Genomic DNA, 22,199 nt, shown 5'->3' on the forward strand with positions numbered 1-22,199 from the left:
GCAGGATTGTCGAATGTCAGGTAGATGAAATCAATGCATTCTTCCACAGTTTTTGCTGGCAGAATTTGATTTCATTGTTTTCATTTTTCTCAATCTTGTCTTCTCCGACATCCAATAAGAACTGAGAATATCGTCCTTCTCCCTCACTCAATTGTATGTTTCTCTTCAATTGAAACTTGATGAGGGTTCTCCATAAGTATGATTTTTTAATGCATGAATTCTCCACATCACCATCATTTCCGCATTTCACAATAGAAAATAGGTGCAGGAGTAGGCCATTCAGCCCTTCGAGCCAGTACCACCATTCACTGTGATCATGGCTGATCATCCACAATCAGTACACTTTTCCTGCCTTCTCCCTATATCCCTTCACTCTGCTATCTTTAAGAGCTCTATCTAACTCTTTTTTGAAAGAATCCAGAGAATTGGCCTCCACTGCCTTCTGAGGCAGAGCATTCTACAGAACCACAACCCTCTGTGTGAAAAAGTTTTTGCTCAACTCTGTTCTAAATTGTCTACCCCTTATTCTTAAACTGTGGCCTCTGGTTCTGGACTCCCCCATCTTTGGAAACATGTTTCCTGCCTCTTACGTGTCCAATCCCTTAATAATCTTATATGTTTCAATCAGATCCCCTCTCACCCTGCTAAATTCCAGTATATACAACCCCAGTCGCTCCAATCTTTCAACATATGACAATCCCTCCATCCCAGGAATTAACTTCGTGAACCTACGCTGCACTCACTCAATAGCAAGAATGTCCTTCCTCAAATTTGGAGACCAAAACTGTACACAATATTCCAGGTGTGGTCTCACCAGGGCCTTGTACAACTGCAGAAGGACCTCTTTGCTCCTATACTCAACTGTTAGAAGATGACAGAAATCGCCACAGCAAATGGTTAAAATACCCCCGAAGGCCTCATTCTTGCTGAAAAACTTTCACACAGAGGGTTGTGGTTCTGTAGAGTACAGTCCATGGCTTCAAAACTCTCCCTCCTAATCATGGGGCACTCATCCCAGACAATAAGCTTCGCATTTTGGAGTAAATTTGTAGCATTGGTGTTTTTATCAATGTTACAAAGGGCATCCTCATTGACTTTGAGGGGTATTTTGAATCGTGAATGCGCTGTCCTACCACCAGGCACCTCTGTCTCTTCCTCTGTCCTCTTTCTCTGCCTGTTTTTGTCACTCTGGAGACACGCAGCCCTTTCATCCTTCGTCTTTTCTACCATTTGTTCTTTCTCACTGATCTTGTGAGTCGTGCAGCCCTGGCCTGATTGGATTCTTGTTCTCTCCTCCATCTGTGCCTATTGTTGTCATTTTGGAGACATGCATGCCTGCCCTCCTCTGTCTAATCTTTTTGGTCCTAACTCTTTGATCCTGGAGTCGTGTGGCCCTGGCCTCATCCGTTTGTTGTTCTCGCCCTCTCCCTGCTGCTTTCTGACGATATCTGGTGTCATCTCTTGACCACAATGTCCCCCTTCTCTTTCCACTCGACAAATTTAGGCTATCCATATATCTTTACCCTAATGCTTGATAGAAGATAGGAAGCGGTAACACCAAAGCCTCCAAGATGCTGTTGTTTCTTGATGATGTGGTTGGTGTTCTCCTAAATGGACGTGATATAGTCACTGCTGTCCTTTGACTGCAGCAAAGGGTTTTATGGGTGTTTCATAGTACATCATTACAATAAGATTTAATTATCTGTTATTGATGGGTGGCAGCTAAATCTGTCCCAATCCTACACATGCTGGTAGTGATTAGCAGAATGTGACCCCTCAAAATCCCTCCCCCTCCCAGTTTCACTCTGCCCCCTCCCCCAGCTACCTATCACCTCCCTCATGGTTCCGACTCCTTCTACTACCCACTGTGCTTTCCCCTATTCCTTCTTCACCTTTCCTGCCTATCCCCTCCCTGCTTCCCTTCCCCCACCCCTTTATCTTTCCCCTTACTGGTTTTTCACCTGGCACCTACCAGCCTTCTCCTTCCCACCTTCCCCCCACCTTATTTATAGGGACCCTGCCCCCTCCCTCTTCAGTCCTGACGAAGGGTTCCAGCCCGAAACGTTGACTGTTCTTTTCCACGGATGCTGCCCGACCTGCTGAGTTTCTCCAGCGTGTTGTTTTGACCCCAGCATCTGCAGAGTATTTTGTGCCCTCGAAATAGAGCTCCGGTAGGCGTCGCTGCTGAGGCTGGCCGTGCGCATGCGTCCGGCTGTCGTGTCCCGATTTCCATCATGCCCGATTGGGTCTCGGGTGAAAGCCAGCCTGTTGATTTTTGGTGAATGAGCAATTTTATACAAATATATAACCCTGAACTTTGCCTGCATTCTGTAAGTTAGCTCATTGGAATTCGATTTAGCTAAAAATGTGCCGCTATAATGCAAACAACAGGAATTCTGCAGATGCTGGAAATTCAAGCAACATACATCAAAGTTGCTGGTGAACGCAGCAGGCCAAGCAGCATCTATAGGAAGAGGCGCAGTCGACGTTTCAGGCCGAGACCCTTCGTCAGGTCTAACTGACTCACTCTTCCTTCAGTTAGTCCTGACGAAGGGTCTCGGCCTGAAACGTCGACTGCGCCTCTTCCTATAGATGCTGCTTGGCCTGCTGCGTTCACCAGCAACTTTGATGTATGTTGCCGCTATAATGCACCGTTTGCGCTAATTGGAGGTCACAATCAGACAGACAGAGCATGAGAGTTTTAGTAGTATATAGATGTAGTTTTGGGTACCGCACCATTATCTCAGAGAAAGATGCCAGCGCAGGGAGTCTGTGGTAAATAGAGTGAAACAAATTTCACTTTTCAGGATGATCTTGGTGATATAGGCAGATGTTAATGAAGGGAAGAATGTGACTTTCCAACCTTAATTTGCATTTGTTGACATGCAGACACTTCACTTTCTAGGATTGTGGCAATGACACCTATGAAAGGTAGCTAACATGTTATAGCTCCAGGCTGTGAGAAGCATGAAAGGTAAAGATTGGAACTTTTGAAGACGCTGGCGATATAGTCAAGGCCATCATGGGGATCCCCCTAAGCAAGTTGGAGAGCTTTTCCAACAACAAATGTTAACCTTAAGTTACATCAGAGAACACTAAGAGATTGAAAGCATAAACACGAGGAAGTCTGCAGATGTTGGGAATCCAAAACAACACATATACAAAAAAAAACACACTTGAGGAACTCAACAGGTCAGGCAGTATCTATGGACATGAATAAACAGACGACGTTGCGAGCCGAGACCCTTCATCAGGATCAGAAGACAACTGAAGGTGGAATTCAATATTAAAACCGAAACGATCCAGTTGGAAGATGAGACGAAATTGAGTTGAACCTCACTGTGCAAGAGGCCGATAGGTCACAGTGGGAGTGGAATGGAGAACTGCTGTAGCAGTCAACAGAAAGATCACTGCACCGAATTCAGTCCATTGGACTGGACGGAAGAGCGGACAGCATCCCATTCACCTAGAGTCCGCATTAAGCCTCACTTCCGGTGCCTCACAATGCCCCGGATCGCAGGATCCCGCGAGAACCGGCCCATCCACCCGGACGCGCCCGCTCTCGCGAGACTGGTCGCGGCTGCCATCAGCGGGCAGGTGGGGCGCGAACGCCGGAGAGGACAGTGGCTGCAGCCCGGGTCTGCAACACCATCACCGCTCGGCCATGTCAGCTCACGCCCCTCTCAAAGGGATTTTGAAGAACAGGAAGGCAGCGCCGTACCAACATAATTCGGCTCTAGATCTGTCTGTCGAGGAAGAGGAGGAGTACAAGTAAGTTGGAGTGTTGAGTGGGTGCGAAGCCGGACCGGGGAGTCCCTCCCCCGGGCATTACTGTTCCCGTCTCCCGGGCTCCGTGAGGACGCCAGCGTTGGTGGGCGCTGCCAGTCAGTGAAATCTCTTCCCTCCGGCGGTCGAGTGAGTGAGAAAGGCTGGTTTCTCTCTGCGTTGCCAGGTTACTGACAAGCCGCCTCGGAGGCTCGTATTTGGGTGGGCGATAGGGTCTCGTAATGTCAGGGCAGGTCCTTCCAGCACAGCCTGGACTTACTACCATCTTCCATTAAACCTGCTGCCTGGCGCACGTTCCTTAACTTAGCGCCCTGTTACAACACTGGCTGCTGCATCTTGACATTCCCTGTGGCCGCTTCCGTCCCTGCATGCGTCCATGTAAGGCACTGTGGTTAAAACTAGTTAGCCTCGTCATCTGAGGTGGACCCACCGGAACGAAGTTGGTTTATGGGGTCAGAGGTGGCTGATGAAATGGGCCAGGAGATTGCTGGCGGAGTAGGTGCGGAGTTTGTGAAGTCGTACGCTCCTTTTTTCTAAAAATGTCTAATGTTTACAACCGGGATATGGCTCTACGTTTATTCTACATCCGTGCATTCTTTTCAACAACAGCACTCATGTTTCCTCCTCAAAGCATTTATGAAGTGTGTAGGAAAGAGTCCATTATTTCAGGCGCAGCCCCTCAGTGTCAGCAGGACTCCTGGAAGTGGTTCTTCCCCACAGACTGCGCTTCAGTCCGCACCTGCTTGGTGGTGTGTTCCTATTGCTTTTAACTCGGGGTTCAGTATACTTAATACCATTCCATGCGTTTATTTTGTTATTTAGAGAAATAACACGGTTACAGATCCTTCTGGCCCAACAATCCTGCGCTGCTCAATTAAACGCGTGATCAGTTAAACTACTAACCTGTACATCTTTGGAATGTCGGAGAATACTGCAGCACTAGGAGGAAACTCGTGTGGTCATGGGGACAACATGCAAAGTCCTTACAGACAACAGCAGAATAGAACCTGAGCTGCTGACCCTGGAATAGCATCCTTCGTGTTTTTTTTTAAGCAGTCATGAGCCAGGGATTCTAAAAGTGTCAGTGAAAATGTCATGGTTTTCTTGGAAGGCTTTGAGCTCATCTTGAATCTTTTCAGCCAAGTGGTAATCTGTTCCCGTGATAGAGCTCAGAATAGAATATCTGTTTTGTGAGTTTGGTGTGTGATTTCAATCGTTAGAGAAGCAGACGGGAAATTCTGTGGACATGAAAGAGACACACCCGGATGGTACTTTGCCTTCTAGGTGCTAGGATCAGGAGTCCACAGCATTCTGGAGGGAGTGGGGGGGTGAAGTCATGATATGTATTGGTGCCAAGGACATAGGTAGGAAATGGGAGGAGGTCCTTAAGAGAGAATATAGGGAATTAGGTAGAAAGCTGAAAAGTGGGACCTCTAGGGCAGTAATCTCTGGTTTTGTGCTTCTGCCAAGTGCTAGTGATGGTTGAAGGGTAGTAACTGTTCCTGAACCTGGTGGTCTTAGTCCTGAAGTTCCTGTACCTTTTTCCTGATGGCAGCAGTGAGAAGAGAGCATGTTCTGTGTGGTGGGGGTCCCTGATGATGGATGTTGCTTTCCTGTGACAGTGTTTCATGCAGAAGGATTCAGTAGTGGGGAGGGCTTTACCCATGATGGACTGGGCTGTGTCCAGTACTTTTTTTTTGTAGCATTTTCTGTTCAAGGGCACTGATGTTTCCATACCAGGCTATGATGCAGCCAGTCAATATACTATCCACCACACATATGTAGAAGATGGTCAAAGTTTTTGATGCCATGCCAACTCATCACAAATTCCTAAGGAAGTAGAGGCATTGCCTTGCTTTCTTCGTAATTGCTCTTACATGCTGTGCCCAGGGCAGATCCTCCAAGATAATAACCCCGTGGAATTAAAGTTGCTGATGCTCTCCACATCTGATCCTCAGATGAGGACTGGCTCATAGACCTCTAGATTTCTCCTCCTGAAGTCAATAATTAGCTCCTTGGTCTTGCTGACATTGAGTAAGAGCTTGTTGTTATGGCACCACTCAGATTTCAATCTCCTCCTATATGCTGATTTTATCACCATCATTGATTCGGCCTACGACAGTGGTATCGTCAGCAAACTTGAATATGGCTTTGGAGCTGTGCCTTTTAAATGTAAAGTGAGTAGAGCAGGGGGATAAGCATACAACTTGATGCATCTGTACTGATGGAGATCATGGAAGAGATTTTGTCACCAATCCAGACTAACTAGGGTCTGCAGGTGAGGAAATTGAGGATCCAATTGCACGAGGAGGTATTGAGGCCATGGTCCAGGAGCTTATTGATTACTTTTGAGGGGATGATGTTATTGAATGCTGAGCTGAGTCATAGAGAAGTACACTTCAGAAACAGACTCTTGGGCCCATCTAGTTCATGCTGAAACCTGCACTGGGTTCATAGCCAGCCATACTCCTACCCATCCAAACTTCTCTTAATACGCTGAAATCAAGCTGGCATGCACGACTTGTGCTGGCAGCTCTCAACCCTCTGAGTGAAAAGGTTTCCCCTGATGTTCCCCCAAACTTTTCATCTTTTGCCTTTAACACATGACCTCTGGTTGTTGTTCCACCTAACCTCAGTGGAAAAAGTCTACTTGCATTTGTCCTATCTATATCCCTCATAATTTTGTATACCTCTATCAAATCTCTCAATCTTCTACATTCTAAGGAATACATCCTAACCTATTCAGTCTTTCCTTATAACTCAGGTCCTCCAGATCTGGCAACATCATTGTAAATTTTCTCTGTACTCTTTCAACCTTGTTGACACTTTTCCTGTAGGTAGGTGACCAAAACTGCCACATTACTCCAAATTAAGCCCCGCCAACATCCTATACAATTTCAACATAACATCCCATCTCCATTTCTCAGTATGAAGATCAATATGCCAAAAGCTTTCTTTATGACTCTATCTGCCTGTGACACCATTTTCAACAAATTATGGATCTGTGGTCCCAGATCCCTTTCTTCTACCACACTCCTCAGTAGGTAACCGTTCACCTGTGTAAGACTTACGCTGGTTGGTCCTACCAAAGTGCAAAACGTCGCACTTGTCTGCATTAAATCCCATCTGCCATTTTCAGCCTATTTTTCCAGCTGATGCAGATACCTCTGCAAGCTGTGATAGCCTTCCTCGCTGTCCACTACATCCCCAATCTTGGTGTCATCTGCAAATTTGCTAATCCAGTTTTTCACATTATCAGCCAGATCATTGATATAGATTATAAACAACAACAGACCCAGCACCGATCCCAATGGCACATTACTAGTCACAGGCCTCCAGTCAGAAAGGCAACCATTGACTACCACTCTCTGGCTTCTCCCACAAAGCCAATGTCTAATCCAATTTGCTACCTCATCTTGAATGCAGAGTGACGAACCTTCTTGACTAACTTCCCTTGTCAAATGCCTTGTCATGTAGACAACATCCACTGTATGCCTTCATCCATTTTCCTGGTAACTTCTTTGAAAATTCTATAAGACTGGTTACATTTGACCTACCACACACAGAGGCATGCTGACTATCCTTAATCATCAGTCCATGTCTATCCAAATACTTATCTATCTGTTCCCTTAGAATATCTTCAAATAACTTTCCCACAAGTGATGTCAGACTCACCAGCCTACAATGTCTTGGTTTATCCTTGGAGCCTTTTTTAAACAGTGGAAGAACATTAGCTATCCTCCAGTCCTCTGGAACCTCTCCTGTCACAAAGCATAATAGGGCCCTGGCAGTTTCTGCAATTGCCTCCCGTAGGGTCTGAGGGAACTCCACCCTGAGTTGCAGCTTTGCCTCACTTCTTTTGACTCTGTGTTTGTCTCCTGAGTAAATACAGAGGCAAAAAAATTTTTTTAAGATATGCCGCATCTGTTTTGGCTCCACATATGGATTACCATTCCCGTCTTCCAGAGAACCAATTTTGTCCCTTGCAATCCTTTTAGTCTTAACATATCTATAGAATCCCTTGGGATTCTCCTTCACTTTGTCTGCTAGACTAACTTCATACCTTCTTTTAGCTTTCTTGATTTTCCTAAGTGCTGTTTTGCATTTCTTGTACTCCATAAGCACCTAATTTGTTCCTACCTGCTATGCACCTCCTTTTTTTCTCTTAACCAGGGCCTCGATACCTCTTGAAAACCAAGGTTCCCTACTCTTGTTATCTTTTATTCTGACAGGCGCAGCAAAGCTTTGTACTTTCAAAATTTTGCTGTTGAAGGCCTCCCATTTAGCATGTACAGCTTTGCCAGGAAACAACCTGTCCTAATCCACACTTGCTGGATCATTTCTGATACCATAAAAATGGCCTTCCTCCAATTTAGAATCTCAATTCCCAGACCTATCTCTTTGCATATTTACTTTGAAACTAATGGCAATGGTCACTAGATGCAAAACATTCCCCTTCACAATCTTACGTCACCTGCCCTGTCTCATTCCTTAATAGCAGATCCAGTATCGCACGCTCTCTCATTGAGACTTCTACATATTGTTGAAAAACTTTCCTGAACGCATTTGACAAACTCTCCTATCTAGTCCTTTTACAGTATAGGATTCCCAGTCAATATGTGGAAAGTTAAAATAACCTACTATAGCAACCTTATGTTTCTTGCAACTGTCTGTGATCTTTCTACAAATTTGTTCCTCTAAATCCCTTGGACTGTAGGGTGGTCTGTAATATAGCCACATTAATGTATTCGTACCTTTCTTATTTCTCAGTTCCACTCATAATGCCTCACTAGATGAGTTCTCTAGTCTGTCGTTGCAGAGCACTGCTGTGACGTTTTCCGTGTTTAGTAATGTCACCCCTCCTTCTTTAATCCCTCCCGCTCTGTCATGGTTAACATGACGGAATATTGAGCTGTGAGTCCTGTCCCTCCAACTAAGTGTCACTAGTGGCTACAATATCATAATTTAAGGTGTTGATCCATGCCTTGAGCTTATTTGCCTTTCCTGAGATGCTTCTTGCAATGAAGTATGCACAGCTCAGGACAGTAGTCACATTATGCTCAACCTTTTGATTCCTGACTTCGGGGTCTTGTCAAAATCTGTCTCCACAACCTCTCCATTAACTTTTGTGGTACTCTGGTTCCCATCCTCCTGCAACTCTGGTTTAAACCCCATCATGCAGCATTAGCAAACCCTCCCGCTTGGGTATTAGCAGTTCCTCCTCCAGTTCAGATGCAAACCTTCTCTTCTGTACAGGTCCCACCTTCACTGGAAGAGAGCCCAATGATCTAAAAATCTTATACCGTCCCTCCAATATCAAATCCTTAACCATGTATTCGACTGTATAATCTTCCTGGTTCTGGCCTCACTGGCACGTGACATGGGCAGCAATCCTGAGTTCACAGCCCTGGGGTCCTGCCGTTTAACTTAGCACCTAACTTCCTGAGCTCCCTTTGCAGAACCTCGTCACTCATCCTACCCATGTCATTGAAGACCCATATTCAATAAAGAACATCCTGATGTATGTACCTTTGATGTCCAGAGGTTTCAGGGTTGAGTGAAGAGCCAGTGAGATGGTATCTGCTGTGGCCTGTTGCTCTGGTAGGCAAATTGGAGTGACTCTAAGTTGCTTCACAAGCAGGAGTTGGTATGCTTCATCACCAACCTGTCAAAACATTTCATCACTGTGGATGTATGTGCTACTGGATGATAGTCACTGAGGCAGCTCACAACTTTCTTCTTGAGCACAGAAGAAAGAAGTTCCTCAGACTGCCGAAGTGAGCAGTTAAAGGTCACAATGAACTCCCTAGCCAGTTGATCAGCACAGGTTTTCAGTACTTGGCGAGGTACCCTGTTTGGGCCGGATGCTTTTTGTGGGTTCACCCTTCTGAGGGCTGCTTGGCTGTCAGCCTCAGAGACTGAAATCATTGAGGCTGTGGGAGTTTCTAATTGTTCTTCCATGTTTTGACAGTCAAAGTGAGCAGAGAAAGCATTGAGCTCATCTGGAAATGAAGTATATTGTCACTTGATATTGCTTTACAAGAGGTGATAGTATTCAAGTCCTGCCACATATGTCAAGCATTGCTTCAGATTTAGTCTTGAACTGCCACTTTGCTAGTGGCTTTCTGGAGATTGTACCTGTACCTTTTGTAACTCCTTGGTAACCGGACCTGAATGCCTCTGATCTGGCCCTTAGCAGATTGGAGATCTCATGGTTCATCCAGGGCTTCTGATTGGGAAGACTGAATAATTTTGTGGGGACACTCTTGTTCTAATAAAGTCCATTACAGCCATGGTGTATTCATTCAGGTTTACAGATGAGTCCTTGAACACGGCCCAGTCAACTGACTCTAAGTCATTGCGAAGTTACCTCTCTGCTTCCTATCTCCTTGTTGTCCTAATCTCTCGAGCGTTGCTGTTTAGCCTCTGCCTGTGTGAAGGTAGGAGAAGTACAGGCCAGTGATTTACTGAATACAGTCTGGGCATGGACCGGTAGACATTCCTATCTTAGTGGTCCAGTGTGTTGGGACCTCTGGTGCTACAGGTTATTGCAAATGCCAGGGTATTCTTCAAACAAGTCTGGTTGAAGTCCCTGACTGTGTAATCAGTCAGGATGGACTGTTTCATGTCTGGAGATGGCATCATGCCGTATCTCAAGCACTCAATAATAGTTGATGCAACACACACAAAAAAAGCTGGTGAACGCAGCAGGCCAGGCAACATCTATAGTAAGAGGTACAGTTGACATTTCGGGCGGAGATCCTTCGTCCTGACGAATTCATGAGCAATTTTGGGACCCTCATCTAAGAAAACCTGCTGGTATCTCTTTGTCCAGATCAGGTTCACAAGAATGATTCCAGGACTGAAAAGTTCAATGTATACAGAGTGTTTGATGGCTCTGGGCCTGCACTCGTTGGAGGTGGGATCGCAATGAAACCTATCGAATGTTGAAAAGCTTATATAGAGTGGATGTGAAAAGGACGTTTTCTATAGTGTGTGACTCTAACATTGGAGGGCACAGTCACAGAATAGAGGGACATCTATTTAAAAGGGAGATGAGGAAAAGACCTTCCACCAGAGGTTAGTGAATCTGCGGAATTCATTTCCACAAGTGGCTGTGGAGGCCAAGTCATTGAGTATATTTAAAGTGGAGGTTGATAAGTTTTTGATTGGTAGGGGTGTGCAAGGTTATGGAGAGAAGGCAGGAGAATGGGTTTGAGAGGGACAATAAATCAACCATGATGGAATGACAGAGCAGGCTTATTGGGCCAAACGGCCTATTTCTGCCCTGACGTCCTATGATTTTATTTATGAATGACCTGGACTGCGAAATGGATCTGGCAGTATGTATTTCGTCTCTAGTTACATGTGCTTTACTGGAAGAATTTACTGGCATTGCTTTATTTATCCTTTTGGGAGACCTTGAGTTTAGTGCCATGTCTGAGACTTTGATCTTTGAGTTCCATTTTCCTAAATTAACCAATGGCCATTCAGGTGTATTGGAGGTGATGTCAAACTTGAATGTTTAGATTTAACCTCGTATGGAGACTCCATTTTGCAGCGAATGGAGTGAGACGCATTTTCACCGTGGCTCTACTTTTTATACCTTACATTCCACTGATGGATCTGTTTTAAGTTTGAAGATTCACTATTTTTGTTGAAGGATTTATGACTTAACTACGATGACAGGAAGTCGATCCGGTATTGAATTGAGAGGAGGCAAGACCCTTCCCGAAACGAGACAAATGGAACAAACAAAGAAACCGGCGGAACTTTCTACTTTAGAAAGAATACGCTCTTCAATACAAGATGTGAAACTTGAATTTGGTTCACTTAACACTAAGATTGATAAACTGATGGATGCTAATGGAAATCTTGAAAAATTCATCTCTTCTGTTCAAGAATCTTTGAAGAATTTGGATTTTCAATTTCATGTGCTCAAACAGACTACTCATCGAATTGAGAGGGAACAGGAGTTATTCAGGCAAACTATTAATGAGCAAAAATTGAAGATGTCATCTATGGAAAAGAAAATTAATGAAGTTACTTTGGAATTATCAAGAATAAAGAAAAAAAATGATTGATTTAGACAGCAGAATGCGCAGGAGGAATTTATGTATATTGGGCTTGCCTGAAAATACTGAAACTGGTGATCTGTTAAAGTTCTTTTCAGATATGCTATATTCACTTCTTAGCGAGATTCTTGAAGCGAACCCTGTACTCGATACAACTCATCAAATCCCATGATCTAAGCCCTCACCCGAATTACGTGCACGACCACTGATACTACGCCTGCACTATTTTACAACCAAAGAAGCTATACTCCGAGAGGCAAGAAAAAGGGGTAAGCTAATCTACAATGCAACAGAAATTCATGTAGTGGAGGACTTTGCTCTAGAGATTTTTGCCGAAAGAAGGAAATACCGGGAACTGATGGTTGAATTATATAAAAGAAAATGTCGCCCGTCGCTCCGTTATCCAGCAAGTTTGATCATTTTTCCGCCTGGAAATTTATTATAAATTGGGAATTTATTAAGGGGTTTAAGTCTATGCTGAATGCAACTTGAATAGGTGTTCCGAGCTGGGAGTTGTTTATAGATGCCTTGAAGAAAGTCTGTTCCACGTTTTATGGATGTCCGCACAAGATCTGTTTGATTTAATTTTTTGTCTTGCTTGCCTTACTATTAATATAGCTTTGGGTTTGATATATATTTACTTTTTTTATATGTAAATTTTTTAAATTTTAGTTGTAATATATTATTTGCTTTGATTTATCCTTTTTTGAATGCATGATTAATATACTTTAGATGAATATAAGATGGCCATGGCCAACTACGTTTTAACTATTGTTAGACTTAACATTACAATATTTGAAATTTGTTCATCTCTTATATTATGTCTAAAATCAGAGGTGTAAACATATAACTTTGTTAATATAGCTGCAAAATGGAGATTGGGGTTAGGGTCATAGGTCAGCGTGCTACCCTTCTATTGGATGGCTTTTCGGGCTTTGGGGGAGAGAGGTGGGGCTATTAGAATAGTTATTTTTCCTCGACTGGGCAGTTCTGAGCGGTTATATCTTGTATCAATCATGTTGTCACTTCTGGTCAAGTCAGTGCTGCTTTTTTCCTTTGGATCTAGTTTGCGCTTGCACAATAGCCTTCTTTATAAAATTTAAAATTAAATCTTAAACATGGATGCTAATAAAATTAATATAATTTCTTGGAATTTGAACGGTATGAATCATCCTATTAAATGCAAAAATATTCTTAAGAAATTAAAAGCACCGTGCAGATATTATTTTCACCAGAAACTCATGTATGGAGACAGGATGAAAATTGCCTTTTTAAATTCTGGAAGGGACCTTTATATCATTCTTTATCGTAAATAAAATTAGAGGGGTATCTATGTTTGTTAACTCTAAAATCCCTTTTGTACATTTTAATACTGTTACAGATTTGATTGGAAGATTTTTAATTGTCACTGGTTTGCTATGTGGTCAAAAGGTAGCTTTGGTGTGTGTTTATGCACCTAATCTGAACAGTCCTGAATATTTTAAGAAGCTATTTTCTGTGCTCCCAAATGTAAATGAATATAAGTTGATTATGGATGGTGACTTTAACTGTTGTCTTAACCCGTTGATTGACAGGTCATCAAGCAATCCGTTGCTTCCTAATAAAGCAGCGACTTGTATTAATTCTTTTCTATTAGAATATGGTTTGGTTGATATTTGGAGATATAAGCAACCTAATGATAAAGATTTCTCTTTTTTTTTCCCAAACATCATAAATATTCAGGAATTGATTACTTTTTTCTTGATACACAATTGTTGTATTCTGTTGCCGATTGTGCGTATGACGTCTTTGCATTGTCAGATCACGCACCCATGAAATTAACTTCGAGGATTTCTGATAATATTTTGAAAATGTCACAGTGGAGACTGAATCCCATATTGTTACAAGATCCAACTTTTGTTAGTTTTGTCAAGCAGCAAATTTCTTTATTTTTTGAACTTAATACAACTGAAGGTATGCCAAATTTGGTTATATAGGATACAATGAAATCCTTTCTTAGGAGACAGATAATTTCTTATTCAGCAGGTTTAAGAAGGAAAACCAAAGCGGAACTTTTAGTGATTACTAATAAAATTAAAGAGATAGATAAAGCGTATTCAGTAAGACCTAGTGAAGGTCTATATAAGGAAGGGGTTGAACTCCAAACACAGCATGATCTGCTTTTGACCTTCCCCATTGAGCAGCAACTTTTTAAATCCAAAAGTCAATTTTATATACATGGTGATAAATCAGGTAAATTGCTGGCTGGTCAATTGTAGGTAAATATAGTCAGAAGACGAATTTTAAAAATACGTAGACCAGATGGAACTGAAACATTAGATCCTCATGAAATTAATAAGATATTTATGGATTTCTATTCTAATTTTTATAAATCTGAATTTTCTGATAATACTATCTTTATGAATAGATTTTTGCAAAAATTAAATATACCTAAAATTTCTATTCAAGATATTAACACATTAGATGCGTCTATTAAACGAGGAAATAGCTAGGGCTATATCCTCTGTGCAGCTAGGGAAGGCTCCGTGACCAGATGAATATACAGTGGAATTTTATAAGACTTTTACTGAAATGCTTACATCACACCTATGTCAAACTTTCACTGATTCTATATCCTCTGGGAATCTCTGGAAAACTTTTTATGAGGCATCAATTTCATTGATTCCTAAAAAAGGAAAAGATCTATCTGAATGTGTCTACTATAGGACCAATTTCCTTATTGAATATGGACTTTAAAATTCTCTCTAAGGTTCTGGCTAATAGGCTTGAGAATATTTTGCCTACTGTTATTTCAAATGATCAAACTGGATTTATTAAAAATAGGTATTCACATTTTAAAATTTGAAGATTGTTAAATATTATTTATTCTCCCAAGTTAAAGAATCTGAATGTATTGTCTCTCTTGATGCAGAGAAAGCCTCTGATAGGGTGGAATGGCCTTATTTATTTCAGGTTTTGGAGAGATTTAATTTTGGTCCGGGATTTATTTCCTGGATCAAACTGATCTATCAAGCCTCGATGGCTGAGGCTATAACTAACAATCAAAAATCTCCTTATTTTAGACTAAAACAACAGGAATTCTGCAGATGCTGGAAATTCAAGCAACATACATCAAAGTTGCTGGTGAACGCAGCAGGCCAAGCAGCATCTATAGGAAGAGGCGCAGTCGACGTTTCAGGCCGAGACCCTTCGTCAGGACTAACTGAAGGAAGAGTGAGTAAGGGATTTGAAATCCCTTACTCACTCTTCCTTCAGTTAGTCCTGACGAAGAGTCTCGGCCTGAAACGTCGACTGCGCCTCTTCCTATAGATGCTGCTTGGCCTGCTGCGTTCACCAGCAACTTTGATGTATGTTATTTTAGACTATATAGAGGAACCTGTCAGGGTTGTCCCCTTAGTCCTTTATTATTTAATTTGGCTTTAGAACCACTTGCTATCGCTCTTAGGGATTCCAACTCTGTTCAGGGTATTAAGAGAGGGATTAAAGTACATAAGGTTTCGTTGTACGCAGATGATTTATTAGTTTACATTTCAGACCCTAGGAAATCTATTCCTTTTATGTTATCCATATTTACTGAATTTAGTACTTTCTCTGGATACAAGTTAAATTTACATAAAAGTGAATTATTTCCTATTAATTATTTGGATCAATATGATCAAATACCTTTTAATATTGCTAAAAATTAGTTTACCTGTCTTGGTATTAAAATTACTAAAAATGTTAGAGATTTATATAAATATGATTTTCTTCCTTTAATTGAATATACACAACAAACGCTTTCCAAATGGTTGCCTGTGATGATGTTGTTAATTGGTTGAATAAATGCTATAAAAATGACAATTTTACCGAAAATTTTATACACGTTTCAAGCTGTTCCATCCTTTGTCCCGAAAACATTTTTTGATAGAATAGATTCTAAGATCTTGTCATATATCTGGAATAATAAAAGTTCTAGAGTGAGTAAAACTTTACCGCAAAAATTAAAAAGAGATGGTGGCTTGGCTTTTCCAAACTTTAGATTCTATTACTGGGCAATTAATATTCGTTATAGTACTTTTTGGTTTCACTGTATAGATATACAGCACTGTCCTTCATGGTTGGACTTGGGGGAGAACTCGGTAAAGGGGTTCTCTTTGGCTTCTTTACTGGGAGCTCCTCTTCCTGTTTTATTTTCTAAGATTGGTAGACAAGATCTTAGTCCCATTGTTAGACATGCATTAAAAATTTGGTTTCAGTTTCGCAGATGTTTTGACTTAAATAACTTTGTCCTTTCTAGTAATATCCATTTTAACTTTTTCAAACCAATTTTAGATAAGGCCTTTTTAACGTGGAAAACTAAGGGAATAAAAACCTTTCTAGATTTGTTTTTAAGAGGATTGTTTAATATCTTGCAGCTAGTGGGCAAATATGATTTATCTAATGCACAATTTTTTAGATATTTACAAGTCAGGAATTTTTACGTGATTTGTTACTGAATTACCCATTTGCTCATTTACCAAATATGATAGATGTTTTTCTTTCAGCTTAAACCATTCCAAAAAGGATTGATGGCCATTATATATAAATGGCTATTGAATTTACGAATGATGTCTAATGATAAGGTTAAACGTGCTTGGGAATTGGAACTTCGAGTGACTTTCAGATAATCAATGGAATAAAATTTGGCACTTAGTTAATAATTCATCTATTTGTGCCTGTCACTCCTTGATTCAGTTCAAGGTAGTGCACAGGGTGCAAAAGTCGAAAGATAAACTAGCGCATATTTTTTCTAATATAAATCCTACCTGTGATAGATGCAACACTGAGGTGGCCACTTTAACTCGTATGTTTTGGTCCTGCATAAAGTTAAATAACTTTTGGAGAGATGTTTTTAGAACATTATCAAAAGTCATAGGTCTGGACCTACAAGCTAATTCACTACGACCATCTTTGGGATTATTCCAACAGAAGCAGGAAACATTCCTGCTTCCACTCAATGCATAATAGCTTTCTCAACTTTATTGGCTAGGAGAGCTATTCTATTGTACTGGAAGGATCCCAATCCACCTACTGTTTTTTTTTTGGCTCTCCTCCATTATGTCTTGTTTAAGTTTGGAGAAAATAAGGAGTCGGACGTTTGATACATCTTTTAAATTTGAGCAAACTTGGTGACCTTTTATTCAATATTTTCATATGATCTAATACTTTTTACTTTTTTGGTTAATTTTTTTTCTTCTCTGTGAAGTTTTAGATTTGACCAGAAGGACTTTGCCTTTTTTTTTAACTATATCCTCAAAATGGACTGCCCTGTCCCCTTTTTTTTTGTTTTGGGTTAGTTTAGTGTTTTTTTTCCCCCTCAATAACAGAAATCTTGAGTCTTTTTTTTCTATGAACTGTTAAGAGAAGTGGTTCTTTTCTGTCTTTATATTAGCTTAAGACTATCATTTTGACAGTGTATATTCCTTTCTTTGTACTATTATTGAAATATGTATTTGAGACAACCTCTCCTCTGGTTTGTATTTATCCTTATCCTTTTAAATCAATAAAAAAAAAGATTGAAAGTGAGATTTAACCTCGTATGTAATTTTACTTTAATTTTCTTTTTTTTTCCAGTAAAAAGACACAAAAATGGGATGAAATGAACATTCTTGCCACTTATCATCCAGAAGGAAAGGATTATGGGTTAATGAAAATCGATGAACCCAGTACACCATACAACAGGTAAATGAAATTATTTTCCAGATTTTCTCAAAGATATAGCATATCTCAATGTTTACCTGTGATTAAAAGGTTTGGAAAACTGTAGAATAAGTTTTCTACTTTTATACCCATAATTCACTGTGCAATTTGAAGAGTACATCTCACGATGCTCTGTACACATCATCGGTGATGTTACCTGGGGTTATTGGGTGTTTCTGGTCTTTCAACATTGGACACCCTCACCCAGGCAACCCAGCCGTGGTCGATAAAGCCACAACTTGTATTCAGGTAGCATGTGCTACAGACCCCCACGGACTTGCTGTCTTCAACCAGAGCCATCTTGAGGCTTTATCTACTGCCTCTGTGATGTTTCCGATAGCTCTCTGCCTCCTTGTCCTAACGATACCCAGTGCACTGAAGACTCTGTGAAGAGACTGCCCAGTGAAGTCCTGGCAGTCCACTTCAAGGGGCATGCACTTCCATCCCTGCCTCCAATAGTCACTGACCAGTTCTTCGTACCTGGCAAGCTTTCTGTGATGGGCTTCTTCCAGACACTCCTTCCAAGGCACTGTCAGCTTGAGGAAGATGATGTTTTTGCTGCCTCTGAGACCAGGGGGATGTCTGGTCTCAGGTGGTCTTGACTATGTGCTGTGGGAACTTTAGCTGTTCCTCCAAGTCAGACGTGAGTGGGTGCCAGTACCCCTGTGGATGGCTTTACTCTTGCTTCTGGTTGCTCTCCTGCTCTCACAAAGGTGATGACTTGATTGCAGGGTTGAGATCATTTGCTGTTAGATTCTTAAGATTGCTTTTGCTAGGATCTTCAATACTAGTCATGTCTCTAGTAGTATCGGCCCTCTCCAAGAGCTTTCGGGCAGCAACTCAGGATGTGCTCCGAGGTCCCTCTCCTGGAACATAACAGACAGTCTGATGCATTAACCTTCCTCCAGCTGTGCAGGTTGAATGGACTGAGCAAGATGTCATACACTGCCTGGATTAGGAGCTTGATTTGGTGTGGCTCTGCTTAGCAGAGATCAGTCCATGTCACTTTCCTTTCCATGGCCTGCTTCCACCTTCTCCAAGGTCCCTGCTGCTTCATGCCTACTGCTTTGGTGGATCTCTTCATCCATGGCTGCTTGCTCTCTCTCTCTCGTGGATGAGCTTGCATTTCTCCCTCCCCTTAGCCGTGTCGTACCTAGAGACCGGGAAGCTTCCCAGGCCAGCTGTTCCTTGTATCACTGGTCCCACCAGGATATTGAGGCACAGCTGAGATTCAGCCTGCTGCACGGCCTCTTCTTTTCTCCACTTCCTCCCGGAATTCACAGTGACCCCTGCCTGGGCTACCTTTGGGTCGCTAGACTCCCTATACTGCATCCCCTCACCAAGGATTTCAAGGGCAGCCGTAGCTTGGTGTTCTTTCCAAAGTGGGTGATGCTGCTGAGAGTATCCCAACTACCTCCAGAGATTCTCAACAGTGGAAATTGGAACTTTATGTACCAGCAGCGGCTGAAGAACCCTCAGTCAGATGCCGTGCTGTTGTATCCACACTTGTGTCGAAGCAAAGATCTTTTTCAGCATGGTCACAAGACAGCTGGGAGCTTTCCTCTCTAACGAAGGCTACATCAATACATCTGTGCAGAAGGGAGGTGTGGTTGGAGCACACAGGAATGGTGACCCAGCTTATTTGAGAGGCATGGGACAACAGAGACCACCTGGCAGTGCTCTCTCAGGTTCATTTGATTACTGACAGTTGCAATTTTATAGTATGGCAGATTGGGTAGATGCATTAAAGCTATAAAGAGCAATTAAAATTCATAGATGTGTAAGTCAAGCAGAATATGAATTTTATTATCTTCATTTTATTTTTGAAATTGGGCAGCTTTGCAGATTGCTTCAAGTTTGAGTTAAGAGCTTCAGTGTAGTACAATTAAGAAAACCTCTTGAAGGTAAAATGAGAAAAAACTTGATGAAATGTTGTGCATCTGTTTTGTGCCAAGTAAAGGTTATAACCACTCGTTATAGGATAGGGATAAACTAATTTAAGTGATAAGATGCATATCACCAGCTACCGAGTTTGTTATTGACAGCCCAAACTGTTCCTCAGTTGACTTCTTTGGAAGTGTGTACAGTACATCCAGTGTTCACTGTACATTTAGTAGCATGTCCTGTTTACTTTTCTTTTCCTTGTGCTTTATGAGGTAGGTCTACTCCTTTCTTAACTTGTGCTGGTTGAGATCAGTTCCTTGGCGTTAGAATAAATTTGCTCATCTAATAAACTAAAAAGAGCCATTGGAAGAGCTTAATTCTCATTCTTTGTAATTACTCTCACTTCCTTTGGTCTGCCATGTCCTTTTATACTTAGAATGATTACTTCTTTTGTATGCAGCATGTAGGTACCATCTTTGCCTTCAAAAGAAACAGAATAGGTAGCTTTTGATAATCACATAATGGGAATTATTGGGACTTGGAAAGGAATAATGCTTTTAATCCCAGGTGCTTTTTCCCAGTACTTTAATACAAACTAAGTATATGGTATGGTAATTTAAGAGGTAATTTTTTGAACATTTTGTTGGGGTCAATTGCCAAATGGAAGCTTCATGAGAAATCAGATCTTCATATCTCTGACAACAATTGAGTAATATGGAGTGTAATATAGTTTTTAAGGTTTCATTTAAAAAGAAAAATTGATAATTAGGTTTTATCGTCTTGTAGTCTTTCTTTGTGTGTGTGTGTATGTATGTATTTATTTATTTAAATGTGGGCACGTGGCCAAGTGGTTAAGGCATTGGACTAGCGACCTGAAGGTCGTGAGTTCACGCCCAGCCGAGGCAACGTGTTGTGTCCTTGAGCAAGGCACTTAATCACACATTGCTCTGCGACAACACTGGTGCCAAGCTGTATGGGTCCTAATGCCCTTCCCTTGGACAACATCAGTGTCGTGGAGAGGGAAGACTTGCAGCATGGGCAACTGCTGGTCTTCCATACAACCTTGCCCAGGGCTGCGCCCTGGAGAGTGAAGACTTTCCAGGCACAGATCCATGGTCTCGCAAGACTAACGGATGCCTTTAAATATTTAAAATGTTAATTGGTTAATGCATCTATAATGAACAATTTGTATTTATGATAAATTACAATTTTGCAAAATACACATCTTGCTTCTTACTACTTTATCTTGCATTAAAATTATTAATCTAGTGTTTAGGTATGGTTACATATATAACTTTTTAATGTTTCCTTTATTGTTCAGGATAATAGGAGGTGATGATGATGATGAAGCTGCAATGAGTGACTCTGAGTCAAATATAAATATTACTGCAGAAATACTAGCTAAAAAGTGAGTATATTTCCACTAAAATTTCTACCTTTAGTTGTACGTGCTGTGTGGTTTCAGTAACATTTGTTTTCTTCCAGTAGTTTTATATATTTCAGTTTTGAGATTGGAACTGTCCAAAAGATGAGGACAGATTGGGGTAGAGCACAGGTGAAAAAGGTAGGAGTAAGGTTCTGCTGTGGAATTCTTCATGAAGTATTCCTTTGTGGCTTTGTGTACTTTGTGTACTTTATGTACTTGAGGCTCTAAGTAGAACAAGATCAAATCCAACTGGTTGAAGCAAATAAACCTACAGTTGCTCAAGATCTAAAAGGGAAAAAAAACAAATGTAGTAAGTGCTCAAAGAGTATCTAGAAACACAAACCAAGGCTAACAAGATTAAAAGTATTGTATGTCAGAAATGGAAAAGATGAACATATTAAATGGAAGAGATGGTCAAGAAAGAACAGTGAGAATGCCTGTGATGGTGATATGTTGGGGCAAACTGTAGCTGTTGTTATGCTTCTGGTGTCAACTTAGCATGTCCATAACCTGCACATCTTTGGAATGTGGTAGGAAAGTCGAGCATCCAGAGAAATCCCTCACAGTAACAGGGGTAGCATACCAATGCCTTACAAACAGCAGCAGGAATTGAATCTCGATTGCTGGCACTGTAAAGTATTGTGCTAACCAGTACCCTACAGTTTTGCTCCATTTAACTTCCATTTAGGCTTGTAATCATGGCAGAATGTCAAACCACTTCTTCTGGGTTAGTGGTGCAGCGCTGAACTGAATAAAACTGAATTCTGCTGGACTCCTGGGTTGACGTGTGATATTCTATGTGGTTCACTTGCATTTTGCTATTTGTGCAATGTGTTCTTTCCTTGCGCTTTAGGTGTTTGATGTTTTCTTGAACGGGTGTCATGGTGTTTCTTTGTTTTGTGGCTGCCTGCAGGAGGGTGAATCTCAGAGCTGTATTCTGTATACATGCTTTGATAATAAATGTACTTTGAATCTTTAATAGTCAACATCTTTCTCATCACCCACTTCACTAATGTAAGCATTTTGGGGTGGGATAGGAGGTTACTATTGTTCATAAGCTAAATTGCACCAGGCAAACAATTTATTGTGGCTACAAAATCAAGTCAGAGGGTATGTTTCTTGTAGGCTACATCTTTCTGAGTTCTCAATGCCTTTTTATCATTCAGAGGTAATTTTGTAGATGATTGCTGCTTTAATAATATCAAAACTTGAGAAACCAGCCTGGTAGATTACTATATTTTTTTCGCCTGAAACATTCACTCCGTTCCTCCATTTTCATTGCATTGTGAATGCAGAATTTCTAATAAAGA

General features: G+C 41.3%; 1 protein-coding gene and 1 long non-coding RNA gene across 2 annotated transcripts in view; one reads left to right on the forward strand and one right to left on the reverse strand.

Moving 5' to 3' along the window:
* The window catches only part of LOC134345288 (uncharacterized), a 25,303-nt gene extending 20,555 nt beyond the window's left edge, over nt 1–4,748 (reverse strand). Inside the window, exon 1 of the long non-coding RNA XR_010017648.1 lies at nt 4,690–4,748. This is a non-coding gene — a long non-coding RNA (uncharacterized LOC134345288). The remainder of the gene's footprint in view (nt 1–4,689) is intronic.
* Nucleotides 3,561–22,199, forward strand: part of ppp1r2 (protein phosphatase 1, regulatory (inhibitor) subunit 2) — a 27,179-nt gene continuing 8,540 nt past the window's right edge. The window contains exons 1-3 of the mRNA XM_063045717.1: nt 3,561–3,771; nt 17,454–17,561; nt 20,785–20,871. Coding sequence (XP_062901787.1) covers nt 3,665–3,771; nt 17,454–17,561; nt 20,785–20,871 — 302 coding nt within the window. The 5' untranslated portion in view covers nt 3,561–3,664. The remainder of the gene's footprint in view (nt 3,772–17,453; nt 17,562–20,784; nt 20,872–22,199) is intronic.

The sequence above is a fragment of the Mobula hypostoma genome, chromosome 4 (genome assembly GCF_963921235.1).
Source record: "Mobula hypostoma chromosome 4, sMobHyp1.1, whole genome shotgun sequence".
Lineage (NCBI taxonomy): Eukaryota > Metazoa > Chordata > Chondrichthyes > Myliobatiformes > Myliobatidae > Mobula > Mobula hypostoma.